This window comes from Callithrix jacchus, chromosome 1 (assembly GCF_049354715.1).
Source record: "Callithrix jacchus isolate 240 chromosome 1, calJac240_pri, whole genome shotgun sequence".
NCBI lineage: Eukaryota > Metazoa > Chordata > Mammalia > Primates > Cebidae > Callithrix > Callithrix jacchus.
The window spans coordinates 24,653,003-24,674,522 of NC_133502.1; the positions used below are offsets into that span (position 1 = coordinate 24,653,003).

Genomic DNA, 21,520 nt, shown 5'->3' on the forward strand with positions numbered 1-21,520 from the left:
AAAGGCAGGTAGGAACAAGCCTTTTTATTTATCTCCAAAGCCACTGAGACACACACACACACACACACACACACACACACACACACACAGAAAGAGAGAGAGAGAGAGAGAGAGAGAGAGAGAGAGAGAGAGAGAGAGAGAGAGAGAGAGAGAATGGGAGAGAGAGAGAGAGAGTGAGCTAGAGAAAGAGGTCAGCACTGCTGTCTATGTGTCGTAGATGAGAGGCCTTGGAAACTCCGTAACTTGCCCTGGCTATCCAGGCCCTGGGGCTTGCTGAAGCTGGACCTCAGAAGATGTGTCACTGAGCAAGGCCAGTGCTCTTTTCACCACAGCCTGATGCCCCTCGGAGACTTGGGCCTAGAAAGGCAGGGTTGGCCTTGGTTGCTGGAGGAGCTGGAAAGAAGTTTATTGGAAGGAAAGGCAGCAGTGGCGGCAAGCAAGGAGTTTGTGAGTCGGGTAGAGGAAAGTGAAGAGCAGAGTACAATGGGGAAAAATGGGAAAGTGCCATAAAGCAAAGGATTTCATCAGGCAAAATGTACACGTTTTATAGACAGGATTTATCAGAGATCCAACATGATCGATCTTCAAGTTCGATTTTTGTTTTCCATTTCCATCTTCAGAATTAACTACCAGGTTGTTATGGTAAATTTATGTGTCAGTTTCACTGGTCCATAGGATGCCCAGATGGCTGGTTAAACATCATTTCTGAGTGTGTCTTTGAAGGTGTTTGGGGAAGAGATTAGTATTTGATCAGTAGACTGATTAAGCTCATGCCCTCCCCAGCTTCCGGTGGGTGCTGGGCACCACCCAACTCCTTGAGGGCTTGAATAGAACAAACAGGAAGAGGAAGGTTGAATGCTCTCTGCCCGACTGCTTGAGCTACAATACCAATCTCCTGCCTTGGTGCTCCTGATGTCTGGTCTTCTGACAGACTGGCATCTACACCGTTGGCTCTCTGACTCTCAGGCGTTCAAACTGCATTGTCGACTTTCCTGGGTCTGCAGCTTGCAGATGGCAGATTGAGGGACTTCTCAGCCCCCATAATTATGCAAGCCAATAACTCAGACTATATATAATGTGCTATACTATCGGTTCTATTCGTCTGGAGAACCCTGATGAATACAAAGCTTTTGTATTCATTGAAGACAAAAAGAAAACATTTGGGCTATCTTAGTCCAGATTATAATTTTTTTAGAATAATGTGTTATATTTTTTTAAATCAAAAATTTAAAGAAGCTTTTTAGTTATTTTTATTAAAATTACAGTTTTCAATTTAGTGTGCACAATTTTTAAACGCATAGGTCTATTTTGGATCTTAGTGCTGTGCTAAGATTCTAAAGGGATATTTTTCTCCCAGTTCCCTGCCACTGAGGTGATATCCAACGAGGTTTGGTAAGGAATTAGGACTTCCAGCACTGTGCAGAGGTAATACTTCCCTACCCAGTTAGTGAAGGCCATGTAGGAAGCAGTACAGAAGTGGTTCAGTCCCTTACACTGCTCCTCCCACAGCCAGGGAAGAATGACTGGAGGCTTGGTGGAGAGGTAGACCTTTACCTTCACCCAGTATTAATGAGCATTCATTCTTCTTGCATATCAGAGGAGACAGGGTAGGGACCTAGACATCTACTCTGATCAGGCAGTAGTGAGGCTGTGCCTTCCGTCTCTTGCCAAGTGCTGGAAGAGGCCAGCTAAACAGAAGGGGATGCTGGAAACTTCAACACCCTCCTCTCAACAATCGGTAGAACAATGACATAGGCAATCAGCAAGGATATGGGAGAACTGAAGAACACCATCACCAACAGGATCTACTCAATTTTATCAACACTTCCACCTGCAAAAGCAGAATTCATATTCTTTTCGAGTATCCATGGGACATGTGTCCACATGAACTATCTGCTCGGCCGTAAAGCAAAAGCAGACTCAAAGGAACAGAAATGGTACAGAGTAGGTTTGCCTACCACAATGGAACCAACTCAGAAATCAGTAATGGGAAGATGACCACTAAATCTCCATCTACTTGGAAACTTAGCAGTGCCCTTCCAAATAACCCATGGATAAAAGGGGAACCCTTTAGAGAATTAAAAAGAATATGCTGAACTTAATGAAAATAAGGTACAACATATCAAGCTTGCATGGCACAGCTAAAATAGTATCAAACGAGAAAGGTATATCACTAAATACATATATTAGGAAATAGGGAAAGTCTCAAATCAGTAATCCAAGCTCCCATCTCGGGAACCCAGGAGCAAAATAAACCCAAAGTAAGCAAATGGAAACCAATAACAAAAAAGAAGAAATCAATGGAAATGAAAAAAAAGGAGAAAATCAATGAAACGAAGAGCTAGTTCTTTGAAAACACCAATAAAAATTATAAACCTGTAATATTAGTGACAAATAGAAAAGAGAAAAGACATAAATAGCCAGTATCAGTAATAAAACAAGGAAAACCATTATAGGCCCTGTAGATGTCAAAAAGATGCAAAAGGGACATTACAAACAACTCTTACACATAAATGCTATGACTTTGATGAATGGATCAATTCCTCAAAAAACACAAACTCCTTCAATTCACCCAATATGAAATAGGCAATAGGAATAGCCCTATAACTTTTGAGAAATGAATTTGTGATTTAAAATCTCTCAGAAAAGCTTTCTATTCCAGATTGTTTCACTGGAGAATTCTATCAACTGTTTTAACAAAAATTAAAGCCAATTTTACACAATCTTTTCTAAAAAATAGAAGATAATACTATCTAATTCATTTTATAAAACAAGTATCCTAACACCAAAATCACACAGACAGTAACACACACACACACACACGCACACAGTGAGAGAAAAAATATCCCTCATCAATAAAGGTGCAAAATATGTTTAAAATATTAGCAGATAGAATTTACGGTATATAAAAAGAATTATCTAACATAACAAAATGGTTTTTGTTTTTTATTTTGTTTTTTTTGCTGGGGGTACAAAGCTGATTCAGTTGCTGAAAATCTGTCAAGGTAATCCACCACATCAACAGGCCGAAGAAGAAAAAATACATCATCGTATCAGAGGATGAAGAAAAGTATTTGATAAAATTTAACATCCAGTCATGATTAAAAAAAAATAACAACTCCCATACAAATTGGAATGGAAAAGACCATCTGAAATTGATAATGGGTTTCTACAAAAATCCCACAGCCAATATTTTATTTAAGGGTGAAACCTGGATGTTTTGTTCCTATGAGCAGAAACAAGACAAGGATGTCTTCTTCACCACTCTTATTCAACATGGGCTGCTGGAAGTTCTAGCAAGTGTAATAAGGCAAGAAAGGAAATGAAGGCAAACAGAATGGAAAGGAGGAAATAAACCTGTGCCTATTTATATAAAGAGGCATAGTGCCTTTGCATAAAATCCCAAGAAATCTACCATGAGAAAGAAAGAAAGGAAAGAAAAAACTCAAGGAACGAATAAGACAGTTTAGCAAGGTCACAAGACACAAGATAAACATTCAAAAAATCAATTGTATTTCTATATACTAGCAATGGGCACTGAAATGAACAACACAATTACATTTTCAATTGCTCATAAAAATGCAATACTTAGGTGTAAATCCAACAAAATATGTAGGGAACTTGTGTGTCAAAAACCACAACATGCTGGTGAAAGAAATAGAAGATCTAAAGAAAAAGAAAAAGAAAGACATTTCATGTTTGTAGATTTGAGACAATATAGTGTCAATTGAATAGTAATCACCATAGTATTAGTTCTCCCCAGACTGATGTATAGTCTAATGCACTCCTATCAAAATCACAGTAAAATTTTTGTAGACATAAAGATATAGATGATACCATTCTAAAACTTACATTGAAAGGTAAAAAAGCTAGAATAGCTAAAACTGTGTTTATAAAGAAAAACGAAGTGGGAGGAATTAACCTACGCCATTAAAAGTCCTGAATGCACATTGCACATAGATCAGTGGAACAGAGTAAGAACACAGAAATAGAACCACACAAATGGACTCAACTGATTTTTGGGAAGTGAGATTGTCTGTAAATTGGCAACATGCAGGATCCGTGTGGTGATGTAAATATTCTACATTTTTACTGATTGGCATCAATATCCTGGTTGTGATCATTTTGCAGGAGGTTACTATTGAAAGAAATTAGGTAAAGAGTACACAAGATTTGTATGTTTTATTTCTCACAACTGTATGCAAATCTAAACTTACTTCAAAATTAAAACTTTAAAAATATTTAAAGGTAATAGAAATGGGATACATATAGACATAATAAAGGGCATGAATGGACATCATTGATTTAGATTATTTAGATTTTCAAATTGCCTTTTTTTTTTTTTAACTGAGACACAGAGTCTGGCTCTGTCTCTCAGGCTGGAGTGTGGTGGTGGTGCGATCTCAGCTCACTGCAATTCCGCCTCCCGGGTTTAAGCAGTTCTCCTGCCTCAGCCTCCTGAGTAGCTACGATTATGGCATATACCACCACACCTGGCTAATTTTTGTATTTTTAGTAGAGACGGGGTTTTGCCATGTTGCCCGGCTAGTCTTGAACTCCTGACCTGAAGTGATCTGCCCACCTTGGCCTCCCAAAGTGCTGGGATTACAGGTGTGAGCCACCAGGCTGGGCCCTCAGATTGCCTTTGACATGGCCAATATGAAACTTCACTGACCGAGGAAAGTATCATGGTGAAAAGACCTTTGGAATCGGGCAGTATTTTATCTTTAAATGAAAAAGAAAAGTATGTGTGCATGCGTGTGTGTGCGTATTTCTGTTGCATTTAAATTACTTGACTCTGTCCCCTAGGAATGTCTAGAAACGTTGGTTGCCCCAGTAGTCAGTAACACAGCGTGCTGCTATGAATCCTTGCAGTTCAGGTGGTCTCCAGTGTCATTTCTCTTCACAAAAATTTGCAAGATGTCCTGGAGGGAATACTGGATTCCAGACTTAGCACCAGGAAAACAAAAGAAAACAAAAACACTGTTTGGAACCATGTGTTAACAATCCACTAATGCCAATTTTATGTAATATATTGTCAATGATTTGCATTATTATGATAACATTTGTCAGCTATTTGGATAGTCTCTAATATCTGGGTTCATCAGTCAACTCAAGTCATGTCAGTACTGGCTGACTGTATCTTATGGGTAGGGTCAAAGGCTTTTAAAACTGGAGGGCCCTTAGGTAATATTATTGAATGCATTAAGAAAGATTCAAAGAATTTAAAGAGCTTGTCTAATATCACAAAAATAAATAAGCTCACCTGCTTCCTAATTTATTAACTTCATACAAATGTCCTTTTAGCAATAAAAAAAGAGTTACTAAACACAATGCTTCCTACAAAAATCGAACTACCTCAGCAAATGTTTGTCAATGTAGGCGGACGTTAGATACATTTCCCAGCTAGCAGTGATTCGAAGTCTCCAAATGGGAAGATTTTTACTTTCCTTTGAATGAGAGACCTTCAGCTTCTTCTCTAGATATCTGCATACAACCAGGTGCCATGTATGAGAGCTTTCCAAAGAACACGATCTTGTGATGTTGAAAGACTAGTTAGCAGAATCTTAAATAAAAATGACAGCCCAATGTCATGCTATATTTGGTTACAATATAACCAAAACTTGTTATCCACTTCACCAAATAATCATTGATTGCATCCAATAGACAAGGCATCGTGCTGGCTGCTGCAGAGACAGAACTGAGAAATGCATAGTCATTGCCCTCAAGGCACTTGGTAGCAGTTTTACAGAATTTTGGAAGCAGCATCAAAAACTAGCCCATAGCATGAACAAAGATGGACAAGAAATATATTTAAAGAAAATATGATGGTCCAGTTGTGTGTGTGTGTGTGTGTGTGTGTGTGTGTGTGTTATGAGAAATCATCAGATTCTCATGCAGAGAATAAGCTAGAATTGTAGATTGTAGCTATATAGAGGAGGACTCTATGACGGGGTCCATTCTGAACAGGAAAAAAATGACTTTCTGAGTTCAAGATATGTACCAAATGGCAGTGTTGCACTAAAGTAAGAATGTAAAAGGCCAGTGCTTAGCTTTTTATTATTTCCCTGTCAAAATAATAAGTGATAGTTTTTACTAGTGTGAAGGTAGTAAATATAAAAAGGCAGGGATTGAAGGGGGACTGAGGGGAAAGCTGCAGCCATTGACAGTTGACAGGGAGCCGTCCTGGGGGAGGGGATCCCAGATGGCTCCGTGGGTTCTAATCTACATAACGTGCAGCAGTGAACATGAGGAAGGAGAGAAGGAAGAATGAATGATTCAGAGGTTTCAAGTCAGACAGCATTGAATTTTTAAGTAAGAAATATGGCTGTCTTCTGAGAAAGAGCCAATCTGGGGCTGGGGCTGGAAGCTTAAAAACAGGCACAACGATTTCTAGCGGTTACTGTGAAGATCGTAATTTGGCGTAATCAAGAGGTGAATCGGGGAACTTCTTAGCAGCTAGACAGGGTCTATCCGAGATGTCAGCATGAATTCGTGGCAGATGCAAATGACATCAAATTACAGTCAGATCCAATGACTGACCATGCCAGTAGCTAGAATTATGAATGACTGACTGTGATTTTAAAAAAATGGTGGCAGCTTATCAGTGGCTTTTGCTATTTAAACGGCTAAGCCCTAAGGTTCAGATTTTCTTGAGACCTGAAAGAAGTCAGAATAGGCAATTGCTTTAGAAACTGTGGATGAATTAAAGGAGGGGAGATGCCAATGGGAACGAAAAGCATGTTTAGAAAGTGGAAGAGAACAAGACTCAAGATTTGAATATCTTTTAAGTAGGGTATTTCCAAATATTTGCAACAAATATACTCAAAGTCATGGAGAAGGATATGATTGGGGGCATTTGGACGAGATCTTTAGTAAATAAATGCATAGTCCTTTTTGATGTAACTGAAGTGACATTTGAGGAAGCTAGGAATAAAGTGAAAAACAAATCCTTGATACAGAATTTGATGGTTGTATCTTTTATAAAGTATGCCAGAAGAAATTACCTCAACTTCCATTAATTTTCTAGAAGTGAATTGGAATAACTACCAAAGTCATGTGAGCATGGTTGGGTAACAGCACAACACGGTAGGACTCTGGAGAGATTACCCACACTATTTGTAACCCCTCATATTTCAAATAACTCTCTTGGTTTACAAAGAACTTTCATGTATATTACATCACAATATTAACAGTGTGGTACTCCTGTTTTACCAAGTAAGAAACTGCAGCACTGAGACATTGAATGACTTGCCTAATTCCCCATAGCTCCAGGTGGCTTCTGAAGATGTGTTGACTTCCTCCATGGTTTTGCTGGGCACTGCTGCTCCTATCTCAGAAAGGCACAGGGAAGCCAAACCTTCTGATGGAGGCTTCTTGACCTCAGCACTATAAACATTTATGGCCAGATAATTCCACAGGATGGGAGCTTGCCTGTGCACACTAGGATGTGTAGCAACATCTCTCTGCCCAACCAGTTGTGACAAAGAAAAATGTCTCCAGAAACGTCCGAATGTCCCCTGGAGGGTATGATTGACAACCGTTGTGTAAATTGTTCGCATTTCACAATGTATGGTGTATAACATCGTATGTAGCTCACATTTCAGTAACATTAAACCATGTGGTGACACAAGTGCAAACTGGATAATTAGGTAATAGTTTACTTATACCTGAATGTAGTTTAAGAATTTGGCATTGTACCCCAGCTCAACTGGTCTTCTGACTCAAATTTATTGGAACACCTGGGAATGTGTGGGATGCCTTATTACTTCTATTTTATTTACGCCCTTGTAGCAGCAAAGAATAAAAACTCAGCTTTTATGGGAAAGATGGGCATAATCAGGCACTGGATTTATAAAAACCTATAGAAAGGAAGTTCCATCAGGGATCACCCGCCTTTTCCAGGACCTTCCACCAGCCACACAGCCCTTTCCTCACAGTTTCTTCTGCTGTCTCTGTCTAATACCCTTTCACTGCAAAGAATCCAGTCCTCTCTGGACAAAATTCCCAAAGAACTCGATTAGCCATCTATACTACCTCATAAGTGACACTCACATGTCCACAGGTGTAATTTTTATACTCCCTCATGGGTGATGCTCACTCTCCCTCATGTGAGATACAAATTCTCCCTCATGGCTGGCACTCACCCTTCCTCATGGCTGGTGCTCACCCTCCCTCATGGCTGGTGCTCACCCTCCCTCATGGCTGGTGCTCACCCTCCTTCATGGCCGATGCTCACCCTCCCTCGTGGCCAAGACTCACCCTCCCTTATGACTGATGCTCACTCTTCCTCATGGCTGATGCTCACCCTCCCTAATGGCTGATGCTCACCCTCCCTTATGACTGATGCTCACCCTCCCTCATGGGTGATGCTCACCCTCCCTCATGGCTGATGCTCACCCTCCCTTATGACTGATGCTCACCATTCCTCATGGGTGATGCTCACCCTCCCTCATGTGAGACACAAATTCTCCCTCATTGCTGATGTTCACCCTCCCTCATGGCCAATGCTCACCCTCCCTCATGGCTGATGCTCACTCTTCCTAATGGCCGATGCTCACCCTCCCTCATGGGTGATGCTCACCCTCCCTCATGGCTGATGCTCACCCTCCCTTATGACTGATGCTCACTCTTCCTAATGGCCGACGCTCACCCTCCCTCGTGGCTGACGCTCACCCTCCCTCATGGCTGACGCTCACCCTCCCTCATGGCTGACGCTCACCCTCCCTCATGGCTGACGCTCACCCTCCCTCATGGCTGACGCTCACCCTTCCTCATGGGTGATGCTCACCCTCCCTCATGTGAGACACAAATTCTCCCTCATTGCTGATGTTCACCCTCCCTCATGGCCAATGCTCACCCTCCCTCATGGCTGATGCTCACCCTCCCTCATGGGTGATGCTCACCCTCCCTCATGTGAGACACAAATTCTCCCTCATTGCTGATGTTCACCCTCCCTCATGGCTGACGCTCACCCTCCCTCATGGCTGGTGCTCACTCTTCCTCATGGCTGACGCTCACCCTCCCTCATGGCTGGCACTCACTCTTCCTCATGGCTGGCGCTCACCCTCCCTCATGGCTGGTGCTCACCCTCCCTCATGCCTGATGCTCACTCCCCTTCTTGGCTGTTGCTCACTCTTACTCAGAAGTAATGAGTCTTCACTGGTTTTGTGTCTCCCTTATCTACTCCGGGTTCACTCAGGGCAGAGGATAGACTGATACACTGGCCATGGTGCTATCCCTCAAGGTGTATCTTCAAAACAGCTGTTGAAACTGGTAAGACTTTAAAAGAATGTGTGGCTGATGAGCTTCCCGTGACTGCTGAGATTTCATACTTAGCTGACACAAAGAAAGACAACAAACTATCACTTCTTGGCCTTTGACTAAGATCAAGTGAAAGACAACAAACTATTTCAGTCTTTGAATATCAAATCTCTCAGCCCCTACTAGTATGCTAATAACATTATGTCGTAACATTCTTCAGATTGATTCCTAAGTCATCTGTGGTGAAGAATATTCTCCTTTAGGAATCTGGAATTAATTGTGTCCTATGCGTTCTTTGTTGTAAAGACTTCAGAGTACCAATTCTTTAAATATTCAAGCAGAACTTTTAAAATTAGACTATTAAATTTCTCAAATTGAAATCACACTTCATTCCCAAAGTTTCGCAAGCATGTTTACTTGGCTTAGTGAGCTTTCTGAGCAAGTTAGAGTCCTTAAGAAAAAAGGAGACTACATGAATGTGAGCCTTCACTATTTGCTCTTAAACTTGGAGATCAAAGGAGACCTTCACAAAGTAGAACAGAAGAGGGTTCCCTTGTTTAATGTACAGAATGAGAACAGACAGATTATAGCTTTGAACTTGCATGTAACATGAACTCTTTAAGACCTGAAGATACTTCTCCTTTGAATAATTTAAAACTTCAGCTGGGTCAAGGTATCCTTTAAAGGAATTTATTTTCATGGTCATGTTTAATCATTAGTAATTATGCTGCTTTCTTTTATTCTAGGTGATGTATGATGTTGTTGGGGCAATTGAAAAAAATAAAGACTCCCTTTCACAGAATCTTCTATTTGTAATGAAAAGTAAGTTGATTTTTTTCCTGCCCTACACTGGTTAAAATGCCATGTATTCATTATTTCTTCATCTCTGAATATTTTCCTATAAAATATGTTGCCAGCTGACACATAATTGAAATACCTTTTGCATTCTAATGCCCAGAATAATAAGAAATGGGTCTTGCTGCACTATGTGTTGGCTACAGTGTAATTTGGATTCCAGTGGAAACCATAAGTTAACTAAGCTTTTAGCAGATAAAAATGTAAAACGCCTTTACTACTTTAGTGGGTTGACTATGGAAAAGCTTTTCTGTGAAGACTAATGAGGATGAGTATGGCTTCCAACGTTATTCAGGCCACAATAGGGTGAATTTCATTACTTAAGATGGCTCTGGAGCACATGTAAGGGTGGTATTTTATCCTTATGTGTTTTCAGTTATCAAATATTAATGCTCACTGAGAAGGAGGAGTCAAGGAGTACATACACGTATATACATGTAAGTTTGAATTTATAGGACCCTTCTACTTAGCGATCATTAACACTTTGTATGCAATGTCTACCATAATTCTATACTGTATGACACTGCATGCAGAATGTATATATATGATAATTAAATATATATTCATACACACACATATATAATATATACAAAATTCTATCTCCTCTAGTAATTATTTACTTAACAGCAGTTCTGCAGTGATTCACATGTTTCTAATAACCTTTTTAGTTAATTAAAATGTATCATCTTTTGTTCTTTAAGTGCTATAAGTGAAATAGTGATTCATGTTTAAAAGAAGCAGAGGATAGCTTTTCATGAATTGGTTGAATGCTCCATCATTGAAAATAAGAAATCCGTATCACTTCTGGTTTGAGAAACGTATTTGCCTCACGTTACAGCAGGACAGCTGTAATGCGTTGTTTTTCCCTGACAATTATTCTGCTTGCCCCTCAGAACATATGTTTATTGTGAGTTCTCTTAGCTAAAACTAACGAATAAAATGTGGAATAATATTATGAAGACAAAAAGAATTAGTCTTATTTATTAGCACTGGAAAATCCTGTCTTTAGTTTGTTATTATTTGCACTTTTATATATAATGCCGTCTATATAATGTATATAGACTGCCGTGAAGAAAATGGTTTATGGTCAGTGACTCCTTGCAATCCCAATGAGAGAAATATGCCTCTTCACTGGAGTTGCCTTGCTAGGTTCCAAGAGCAAATGGATAGCAGAATTCTCTTTCGAGTCCTGCAGGAACTTGCTGTCTCCTGCAGTGTGCTCAGCTGTGGTAAGGGCTCTCCCGTTAGGGTCCCCATGCATGATGCCAGCTCCCTGTGTCGGGAGGAGGACGTGGGTCTTACTACATCCTCATGCAGCCTGACCACATGATGCAGAGAAAATACAAAACGGGGTCAGTTACATATTTTGGACCATATTTATGTCTCATGTTGTGAGTTTTTAAAATCTTTTTATTTTTCTTTTTAAAATATCTTTTACACCACCTACCTTCTCTGTAATCTTTTCAGCTTTATTAGAGGTGTTTTCTCAGTTATAAGAATAAAAGGTTGAATTATTTACCTGTAGGTTCATTTATACATAGACCTGCTATACATATAAATAGTAATTGTTTATTTATTTATTTAAATTGGCTATAGTACTATATATTTATCATTTGACTTTTTATTTTGAAGTGGTTTTAAACTGAAAGTGAAAAAATTATCACAAAGTTCTCCCAGATAGCCTCTTCCCAGATTCATTTTTTCCATCACCTTTCTTTTACTCTCTCACTATCTTTCTTTCTATCTCCTTCCATCTTTTGCTCTTCTCCTCTTTCCTTCCTTTGTCCCATGTGTATGTACGTGTGTGTGTGTGTGTGTGTGTACTTTCTGTCATTTGAAAGTAAGTTGCTTACCTCTTCTTGTCTAAATACTTTGGTGCCCCCCGTAAGAGAAGGGATATTATCTTACATCATTTCAGCAAATTATCGGAATATTTAAAAGTGATATACTACTCATATCTAATCCAGAGTTCATATAAAGTTTCACCAATTGTCCCACTAATAGTTATTTTTTATGGTCATTTCCCCCTAATTGAAGATCATTGATTCCATTTAATTATCATTTTGCTTTAGTATTTTAAATCTGAGAAAATTCTTCAGCTTTTCTCTTTTTCATGATATTTACTTTTTAAAAAAAATGCTACTGAATTTGTAGAAATCACTCTGTTTGAGTTTATTTGCTATTTCTTTATATTAGAAGCAGGTTATGAAATTTTTGGCAGGAATCCCAAGAGGTAGTGGGGTATCCTTCTCAGCACAACACACTCAGATACAATAACAGTTTCACACAGGTTAACCATGAGCACTGTGATGAGGTGGTGTTCTTCGGCTTTTTCTAACATAAAGCTGCTGTTTTCTCTTTGTTATTAATGAGTAATTTGTGAGCAGATACTCTGAGATTGTGTAAATATTCTGTTCCTCATCAAACTTTTACCAATTAGTTTTACATACATTTATGGTTCTTGCCTACATCAATTATTTCTCATGATTACAAAATTTTTATTGTTTTACCCTGTCTTTCCATAAGCAGCGGCATTCTACTATGATAATTGTCATGCCTTTATTAATTTATTAATGTACACTCATGGATTCTTATGTATTCAATGAATAATGATTCATTACTGTCACTAGTTTGATGCTAAAATTGTTTCAGGCTTGACCGGTAAGAACCCCTTCAGGCTAGCTCCTATTTCTTTTTGACAGATCCTCATGACTTTTTTTTTTTAACACCTCCTTACATTCTGGCCTTCCAAAAATGTTCCAGAATCATTCATCTTGCCTCAAATCTAGAATCAGACATTTGTTCAGGAAGCCTTGATTTATCTTAGAAAAGAATGGTATTCCGAAACTCCAAGCTCTGGGGGCTGGCTGAGCTCACTGCTCCTGATGTATGATTGCTCTTAGGCCCTTTCGGAACGGGAACATTTAAGATGCAGGTGTACATAACATATACGTATATAGGTCTCTAACTCTGTATTTAGCATCAGGAATTTCTCTTGCTCTCTCTGCTTTTATCCCAACATCGCAGGGCCCCTTTTGCGTTGCATAATTATATCTCCCTTTCCTGACAGTTCTTCCTGCTTCCCTGCTCGTTTATTACCTAATGTAGGATTTTTTTAAGTGGAAAGCATTATAGCTATGTATTATGTGACCTGTATTTTGCACCCAGGCAGGCAAAATAATTGGAGCATGGAAAAGATAGAAACCAAACTGCTTTGCCACGAAAGGTTGCCAACTGTCTGATTGGCTGCCTGTGATCCTAGTGATCTATGTTCATTATTTCACATTTTAATTTTGCAGTGATTCTCAAAGTAGATACAGTCATCATTATTTTATAGGAAAGGACGCTTAGGCATAAAATCTGCCTACATACAGATATAAGTAACCCGGGAAGCATTCCTTCACATCCTTAACCACCACACACATTGTTTTTCCTGTGATTTTAAAATTTGAAACCCAAAATGTGCTCATCTGAGCTCCAGTTTCTCTCTGAGGTGTCAAGAAAGGAATATGGACTCAGAATTACTTGATTTTTACAACTTAAACATGAAAATACATCATTTCACTTTTTCCTTTTCAGCTTAACTGTGTTTTTGTTTTTAAATAAAGGACTTCTTTTCCCATCTTTAACTTAGTGACTGGTGCAGCCAGGTAAGGCAGGTCATCTCACAGGTACTCACAGGCGACTCTGAGAGAGGTGAGGTAGGCCCTGGGGAGACGTTTTCCTAGGTAGTTATTTTCCTGGAATGGGGCATTTCTGATAGAGACTGTTAAGTCTTCATGATTGGCGAGTGAACAAAAGGCCCTTAGGTCTGAGCAGGTAAGATTGGTTCCAAAAAGTAGGATAGAAGTGCTGCTCATTTAGAGAGCAAGGGACAAGTGGGATCAGGACTCCTGGTTAAGGTAGTGATGGTCAGAATTTGTCAATGATATTAAATAGTGGAGGAAATAAAAGGATACAGGAGAAGGTAGATGCCTCAGCCTGCTGCACCAGTGAAATCTTGTACCCAGAATGTATCAGTGGCTAAAGTTCTTGTATGAGGACTAAGTTTAATGCTTAAGTAATAATTTTAGTGCCACTTATGATATTCATTGATTTATTTCCTAGCTAGTGAAAATGTCGTGATCAAACATTTGTTCCAGTCGAAGTTGTCACAAACCGGATCCCTCGTGTCCTCCTATCCTGCCTTGAAATTCCGAGGACATAAGTCTGCCCTGCTCAGTAAGAAAATGACAGCTTCTTCAATTACTGGAGAAAACAAGAATTATCTAGAACTTAGTAAGGTAGGACTTTTTGTGATTATTGTTGGGTTAGTCTTAATTTTGATAAGTACATTTGCTTCATATTTTTTTAAAGCACAATTTGAAATACCAAGGGAAATAAATTGATATTCTAATAGAAAGTATTCAGGAAAAGACTGCCTATCTGATGTATAACCATCAGAATGAAGGAAGGAGAGAGGAAGATGCAGGACAGGGACCATTCAGTAGTAAGTACAGTCTGAGTCATTTTATTGGCTGTCTGTGCAACATCCTGGTCATGTTTCATCTCCGACTGCCTTTGTTGAAGAGTAGAAGGTAACTTCAGATACTGCAGCCTTAGAGGAAATAAACTTAGCTATCTTATTCTGTTGATATTAACCACTTCAGGTAATTTAGGTCTCTAAATAATAAATTGTTGTTTCTCTTATAGACGTAGGGTATTGTTCATGTGCTAGGATGCTTTTACTGCATATTTGTAGATTTTTAATTTTATTGTATTAGACAATTTTTTTAATGTATATATGTATGTACAATCTCAAGATTCTATGTGGAAAAAGAGAACTAAAATCTCAGTGGCGAGTTGTTTCAAACTGTTAGGAAACATGTATGGGGTGTTTTAGGTTTCTTAAGCATCCAGTGCCAGATGGTGTTCCAGAGTGTTTTGCTTATGTCTACCAAAACTATAAAAGGTGACGAATATAATTGGGAAGGTGTTCGCGACAATCAATTTTAGAAATGCAATTGTTGCAGTTCTGGAATGCATTTTAGCTTACCGATTAAAACAAAAGCATAATTAAACTCAACTCTGTTTCAGAAGAGTCACCAAAATGTGTGTTGATATGAGTGTGAGTGAGTATGTGAATGTGTGTGTGTGTCTTCAGCCACTGGATTCTAGAATGGAAGATCCTCTGATGTTGTTTAGAACTAAATGATCGTGGGAATTAGTCTCTGCCACATAGAAAATGGCATTTTTTTACATTGAAAAGACATAAGGTTATCTTTACAAAAAAGATCACTATCCCTGGGGATCTCTCTTAACCTTTCGGACCTTCTTTTCTCAATCATCCTAAAAACCAAGAGCAAGAAACCAGCACACACGTCTAACCTCAATCATTAAACATTACGAGGCCTAGATGCCATTAGGCTTTTCCCTAAAGGACTGCAGAAGGGAGACAATTCACAGTAGTTCCTCCAACCCAGAGAGGGAACTGGAGCGTTCAGCTTCAAGGGACAGAGAGCTAATTATTATGAGTATTCCTTAAATGTTCTATTTCTCACTTCCCTCATTTCTTCCCTTCAAGCTGCCTCATCCATGCACAACCATCCCTGTGGCCAGGAAAATAGGGTTTGCCCTACTCTTTGACTGAGTGTGACACGTCGCATGGTTTTTGTAGAAAATGGGTTGATCGTGGCCCAATCACTTCTTTTTACATTCCCTTGTCAGTTGCAGTGAATCACTTCCGCTTGACAGTTCATCTTCACAGAAGGAAATGAGCTATTGTCATAATAGCAAATGCTCTAAATCCACAAGAATGTTTTCTTGGATTTCCTTCTTGTATCTGTAACTTTTTTAAGAAAAACAATTTTAGATCAATAAGTGCATTAGTCTAATATGTAATTTTGTGAAATAGTCGGTTAGTGGCTGAGGTTCCTTTTAACCCTGGATAGAATTTAATTAATTACCTTCTGCCCTTTATTTCCTTTTGGCCTTATTGTCATTGATTTTATATATCCATTATCATTTAATCTTTGTTACATATTTTTTTTATCTTCAGGGCTGGACATATTTAGTTGTTTGGAAAAAATACAGTCTATGACCATTTTCCACAGATAGACAATTTAGTAACATCTTTTAGTAGTTAAAAAAAAAAGAACAAGTGGAGAAAAGGGAAGAAAAACGTGGTAAGGAAGCATCAGACCTATTCATTCATTCAATTCCTGAGGGTAGTTAAATTTAAGGGAACAAACCAATGGTAACTGAAACGTCACATCTTGGTAACATAAAATAGCATCCTTTTGCCTCAGAGTAAACTACATGTCCTGGTAAATATGAAAAGTCAGTAGCATAACCAGGATGTGGTAGTGAGTTTATTGTACCAGTAGGCAAATCGGGATCTATGTTTATTTTCACACTAAGATGGGTGCAGGATGGTGATAGATCCATTTACACAGCAGCCCTGCACTTGAAAAGTTGGCAGTAACAGGTGTTATCTTACCAGTAGTTGCCCATTTCCTCAACTTGTACACCATTACAAAAGTCACCTGGTAGTGATTTTTATAAATATGTTTTAAATTCACATTTGCCTGTTAATGAATGTACATGGATGTGAGACTTTATTTTTTGTTCTTATGAACTAAAATTTAATAAAATAAATTTGTTCACTTTTTCTTTTCTTCATTCTTTCTTCTTCCTTTCTCTTTTCTTCCTTCTTTCTTTTTTCTCTTTCTTTATTTCTCCTTCCCTCCCGTTCCCTCCCTCCCTCCATCCCTCCCTCCCTCCTTCCCTCTCTCCTTTTCTTTCTTTTTATTACAGTTATTAAAAAAGAAAGGAACTTCTACATTTCTTCAAAGATTGGAACGAGGAGACCCAGTCACCATAGCATCACAACTCAGGGTTAGTAGAGTTTTCAGATTTCAAAAACGTAATGTATGTTTATAGCAACTAAAGAGGGTTCACGTAGACTTTTATTTTTCATTTTTGACAATTTAGGTATCTTCAGAAAAAAAGTAAACACACACATGCACACAGAGTGAATGCACAATAAGATTTAAAGACGTGAAGACTTTGTATTTAAAAGCTGCTTTTTAATTTTGGCTAGTGTCTCCTTTGGAGAATCAGTTGGGTTTTACTTCTCTCCTTAGAAATCACTAACGGATGTTACTGGAAAACTTCAGAAGTGCACTCCACACTTCATTCATTGCATCAGGCCCAATAACGCAAAGCTGCCAGATACTTTTGATAATTTTTACGTGTCTGCTCAGCTACAGTATATTGGGGTCCTGGAGATGGTGAAGATCTTCCGATATGGATACCCTGTTCGCCTTTCCTTCTCGGATTTCCTGTCAAGGTAAGTTCTTCTGCTCTTAAAATCGTCGTTCTAGCTGCTGTTGAGTGCAGGATACTGACATTGACACTATTGTAGCAAGGGTTTTCTGTTTCATTTTTTGCCATTGCTTTCGTTGTTTATGTTTCTCTATCTCCAATAGGCAAAATGCTCTGGGAAACAATGAAATACACTGAAAAAGCTTACATAAAAGATAATTAAACTGTACTGAAGACAGAACCTTGGAAACCATTCTCATGTTCCTTTCAAAGTGTGGCTTTCCTCGGATTAAAGTTTTTGTTTTTTGTTTTTTTGAGACGGAGTTTTGCTCTTGTTACCCAGGCTGCAGTGCAATGGCGCGATCTTGGCTCACCGCAACCTCTGCCTCCTGGGTTCAGGCAATTCTCCTACCTCAGCCTCCTGAGTAGCTGGGACTACAGGCACGCACCACCATGCCCGGCTAATTTTTTGTATTTTTAGTAGAGACGGGGTTTCACCATGTTGACCAAGATGGTCTCGATCTCTTGACCTCGTGATCCACACGCCTCGGCCTCCCAAAGTGCTGGGGTTACAGGCGTGAGCCACCGTGCCCAGCCTTAAAGTTTTATAAAATGATTGCATATGATATTTACTATTTATTATTTAAAAGGAGAATGTATATAAGTGATTATTTCCCCATTTATACATGAACAAAATGTTATTTAGATCAGTGGTTGGCAAATGATACTCATGGGCCAAATCCAGTCTACCACCTGTTTTTGTAAATAAAGTTTTATTGGAACATGGCCACGATCATTTCTTTCCATTTTGTCTGTAACCACTTTTGCACTGCAGTGGAGACAGACAATGTGCCATGGTATAAAATATTTGTTATCTGCCCTTTAAAACAGAAGATTGTTGACCTCTGTTTTCAATACATTCAGGGGAAAAACACACTGTGCACCAGACAGGGCACTAATTACTTGGATAAACTCTAGTCCTGTGGCCTCATCTTTGTGTCTATATTAGCCCTTCTCCCATGGTAGCTTTATCCCAGCCATGTGCAAGAAGGATCTAAACTCACCCAAGAGTAACATCTTCCCTGCAGGCTATATATTTGTTTGTATGTATTTTATTTGATCAGAAACTTTACTCTGATGTGAAGGAAATTATAATCCTCACTAATGAATCCATTTTAAATAGATTAGTTGTTGGAAATTAGCTTAATTTACAGAGATATGCTACTATGCATTATTCCAGGCCGCATCTTTGGTTGAGGTACACTGCTGTGCTGTACACTCTAGCTTGACGAACATCCCAGTTTAGACAGGTAACGCATATGCAAATCACAGCCATTCAGTGCTTGGGATATTACAAAGTGTTGGTATGTTGCCAATGGTTGGAATATTACAAGACGGTACAGAACATACTAAGGAGGTAATGTGGGATCAGAGATGGCTTTCAAAGATACTTGAAAGATATTGTGATCCTGGTGAAAATAACGAGACTATCTGTTTTTAAGCATTCAAAAAATAAAACAGGGTGGGCAAAAAGGAAATCAGAAGACATTTGGTAATTCTGTATAAAATAAAATGAGATCTGAAAATAATACTGATATAAACTAATATAAGTATTGCAAGTGTGAAATCTCGCATTTATGTTTAAAAATTAACTGCATAACTAGAGTATGAAAAAGTCTATTTGATAAACCATTCATCCAAAAAAAGAGATTTTAAGACTTTTGTTGACTAGTTCAATGTGAGCCACTATTTTGAGGAAGCTATGAGACAAAAGCAAAACAAGCCTACAACTTAAATCACTACATTTGACATATTTAATTCAGAGCAAAGGGAATAATATTTAAATGATGACTAAAATGCTGAGCTTAATTTTGATAACATTTGTTTCCCAGAATAAAGAAGCCGCATTTACTTACTGTGCATTTTGTTAAATTTTATAAAGACACAAAATAAACAACATATGAGTTCAGCTTGAGTTCCGTTTTAAAGGGGTGATAGAATATCTTCGATAGAAGATAAGCAGAAAGAACCACATGGGGATGGATTTATTTACATTGTAGAATATGTATTTCAGATGGACAAGATTTTGTGTTTAAAATTTAAAAGGTGCTTGTAGATGAGATAATAAACATATTGTCTCTTAATTTATAAGGAATAACTACAAAGTTGAGCTTATATAGCAATAAGTAAAAGCTGGATAAAACACTTGCTTTGGACTGGAGTCAGGGTAGCTATCACTGACTGTTGTGGGTTTTTGGTAAGGACAGCTCTTGACCCGTCTCTGTCTGGTCCTTCGGTGGAAACCCCTTCATAGTCTTCAGAGATGCTGAGCCTGTCGAGAGCTGATATTTCTTACATTTTACAGTTTGTGTACTAAAGGTCAGCCCTCCTGCCTTCTAAAGTACAGGTGGTCTTTGGTTCCAGTTTAAAATCTGTTCTTGTGTAAGTTTAAGCCTTTCCCCAAATTTACCCCAGACTTTCTGAATCAGAATCAACAGTGAGTGGGGACTGGGTTTGTAGCTCTGAAGATGATTCAATGTGAAATAGAATGAAGAGTGTCCGTCCCGGGCCTGAGGTCTCAGGAGGTGATCTGCTAGTAGCAGTGGCCTCAGAGGGTGGTGGGCCTTGAGACATTACAGTTCTTTGTAGATTGTGGATATTAGACCTTTATCAAGTGGATAGATTGCAAAAATGTTGTCGCATTCTGTAGGTTGCCTGTTCACTGTGATGGTAGTTTCTTTTGCTGTGCAGAAACTCTTTAGTTTAATTAGATCCCATTTGTCAATTTTGGCTTTTGTTGCAATTGCTTTTGGTGTTTTAGTCATGAAGTCCTCACTTATGACTATGTCCTGAATGGTATTGCCTAGGTTTTCTTCTAGAGTTTTTATGGTTTTAGGTTTTACGTTCAAGTCTTTAGTGCATCTTGAGTCAAAACCACAATGAGCCACCATCTCAAACCAGTTAAAATGGTCATCATTAAAAAGTCAGGAAACAACAGGTACTGGTGAGTATTTGGAGAAATAGGAATGCATTTGCACTGTTGGTGGGAGAGTAAATTAGTTCAGTCATTGTGGAAGACAGTATGACAATTCCTCCAGGATCTAGAACCAGAAATACCATTTGACTCAGCAATCCCATTACTGGGTATATACCCAAAGGATTGTAAACCATTCTACTCTAAAGACACATGCACCTGTATTTTTTTTTTTTTGCAGCACTATTTACAATAGCAAAGACTTAGAACCAACCCAAACGCCCATCAATGATAGACTGGATAAAAAAATTGTGGCACATATACACCATGGAATGCTATGCAGCCATAAAAAAAGAATGAGTTCAGCTCCTTTACAGTGACATGAATGAAGCTGGAAACCATAATTCTCAGCAAACTAACAGAGGAACAGAAAACCAAGCACCACATGTTCTCACTCATAAGTGGGAGTTGAACAATGAGATCCCTTGGACACAGAGAGCAGAATATCACACACTGGGGCCTGTCAGGGAGTGGGGGGTAAGAGGAGGGACAGCATTAAGACAAATACCTAATATTTGCTGGGCATAAAACCTAGCTGATGGGATGATAGGTGCAGCAGACCACCATGGCACACGTGTATCTAGGTGACAAACCTGCACATTCTGCACATGTATCTCAGAACTTAAAGTAAAATTAAAAAAATAAAATGGGTATACTGCGATCCAGGCTTTGTTGTTTCATTTACAGAGCACAGGGAGAGCAGATAGCATAATTCTTGAAGGCCTTAGGGTTTTTTGAATTACAAATGATAATTGGCTTCAACTTAAAAATGCCAGCTGTATTAACCCCTAACAAGAGAGTCAACTGGAATTTGAAACTGTGAAACTTTGAAGCCAGGCATTGTCCTTTTTCTAGCTATGAAATTCCTAGATGGCATCTTTGTCCAGCGAAGGCTATTTCATCTGCATTGAAGATCTGTTGTTTGCTGTGGCCGCCTTTTCAGTTATTTTATCTAGCTGATCTGGGTAACGTCCTGCAGCTTTACATCAGCATTTGCTGTTTCTCTTCACCCCTTCATGTTGTGAAGACAGCTTCTTTCCTCAAACCTCATGAATGAACCTC

General features: G+C 38.8%; 1 protein-coding gene across 7 annotated transcripts in view; it reads left to right on the forward strand.

Moving 5' to 3' along the window:
* Positions 1 to 21,520, forward strand: part of MYO16 (myosin XVI) — a 773,187-nt gene that overhangs the window by 590,990 nt on the left and 160,677 nt on the right. For all 7 annotated transcript variants that reach the window (XM_054249238.2, XM_017970444.5, XM_078347436.1 and 4 more), the window contains exons 24-27: positions 10,011 to 10,086; positions 14,227 to 14,402; positions 16,915 to 16,995; positions 17,244 to 17,449. In XM_054249238.2, the coding sequence (XP_054105213.2) occupies positions 10,011 to 10,086; positions 14,227 to 14,402; positions 16,915 to 16,995; positions 17,244 to 17,449 (539 nt within the window). The remainder of the gene's footprint in view (positions 1 to 10,010; positions 10,087 to 14,226; positions 14,403 to 16,914; positions 16,996 to 17,243; positions 17,450 to 21,520) is intronic.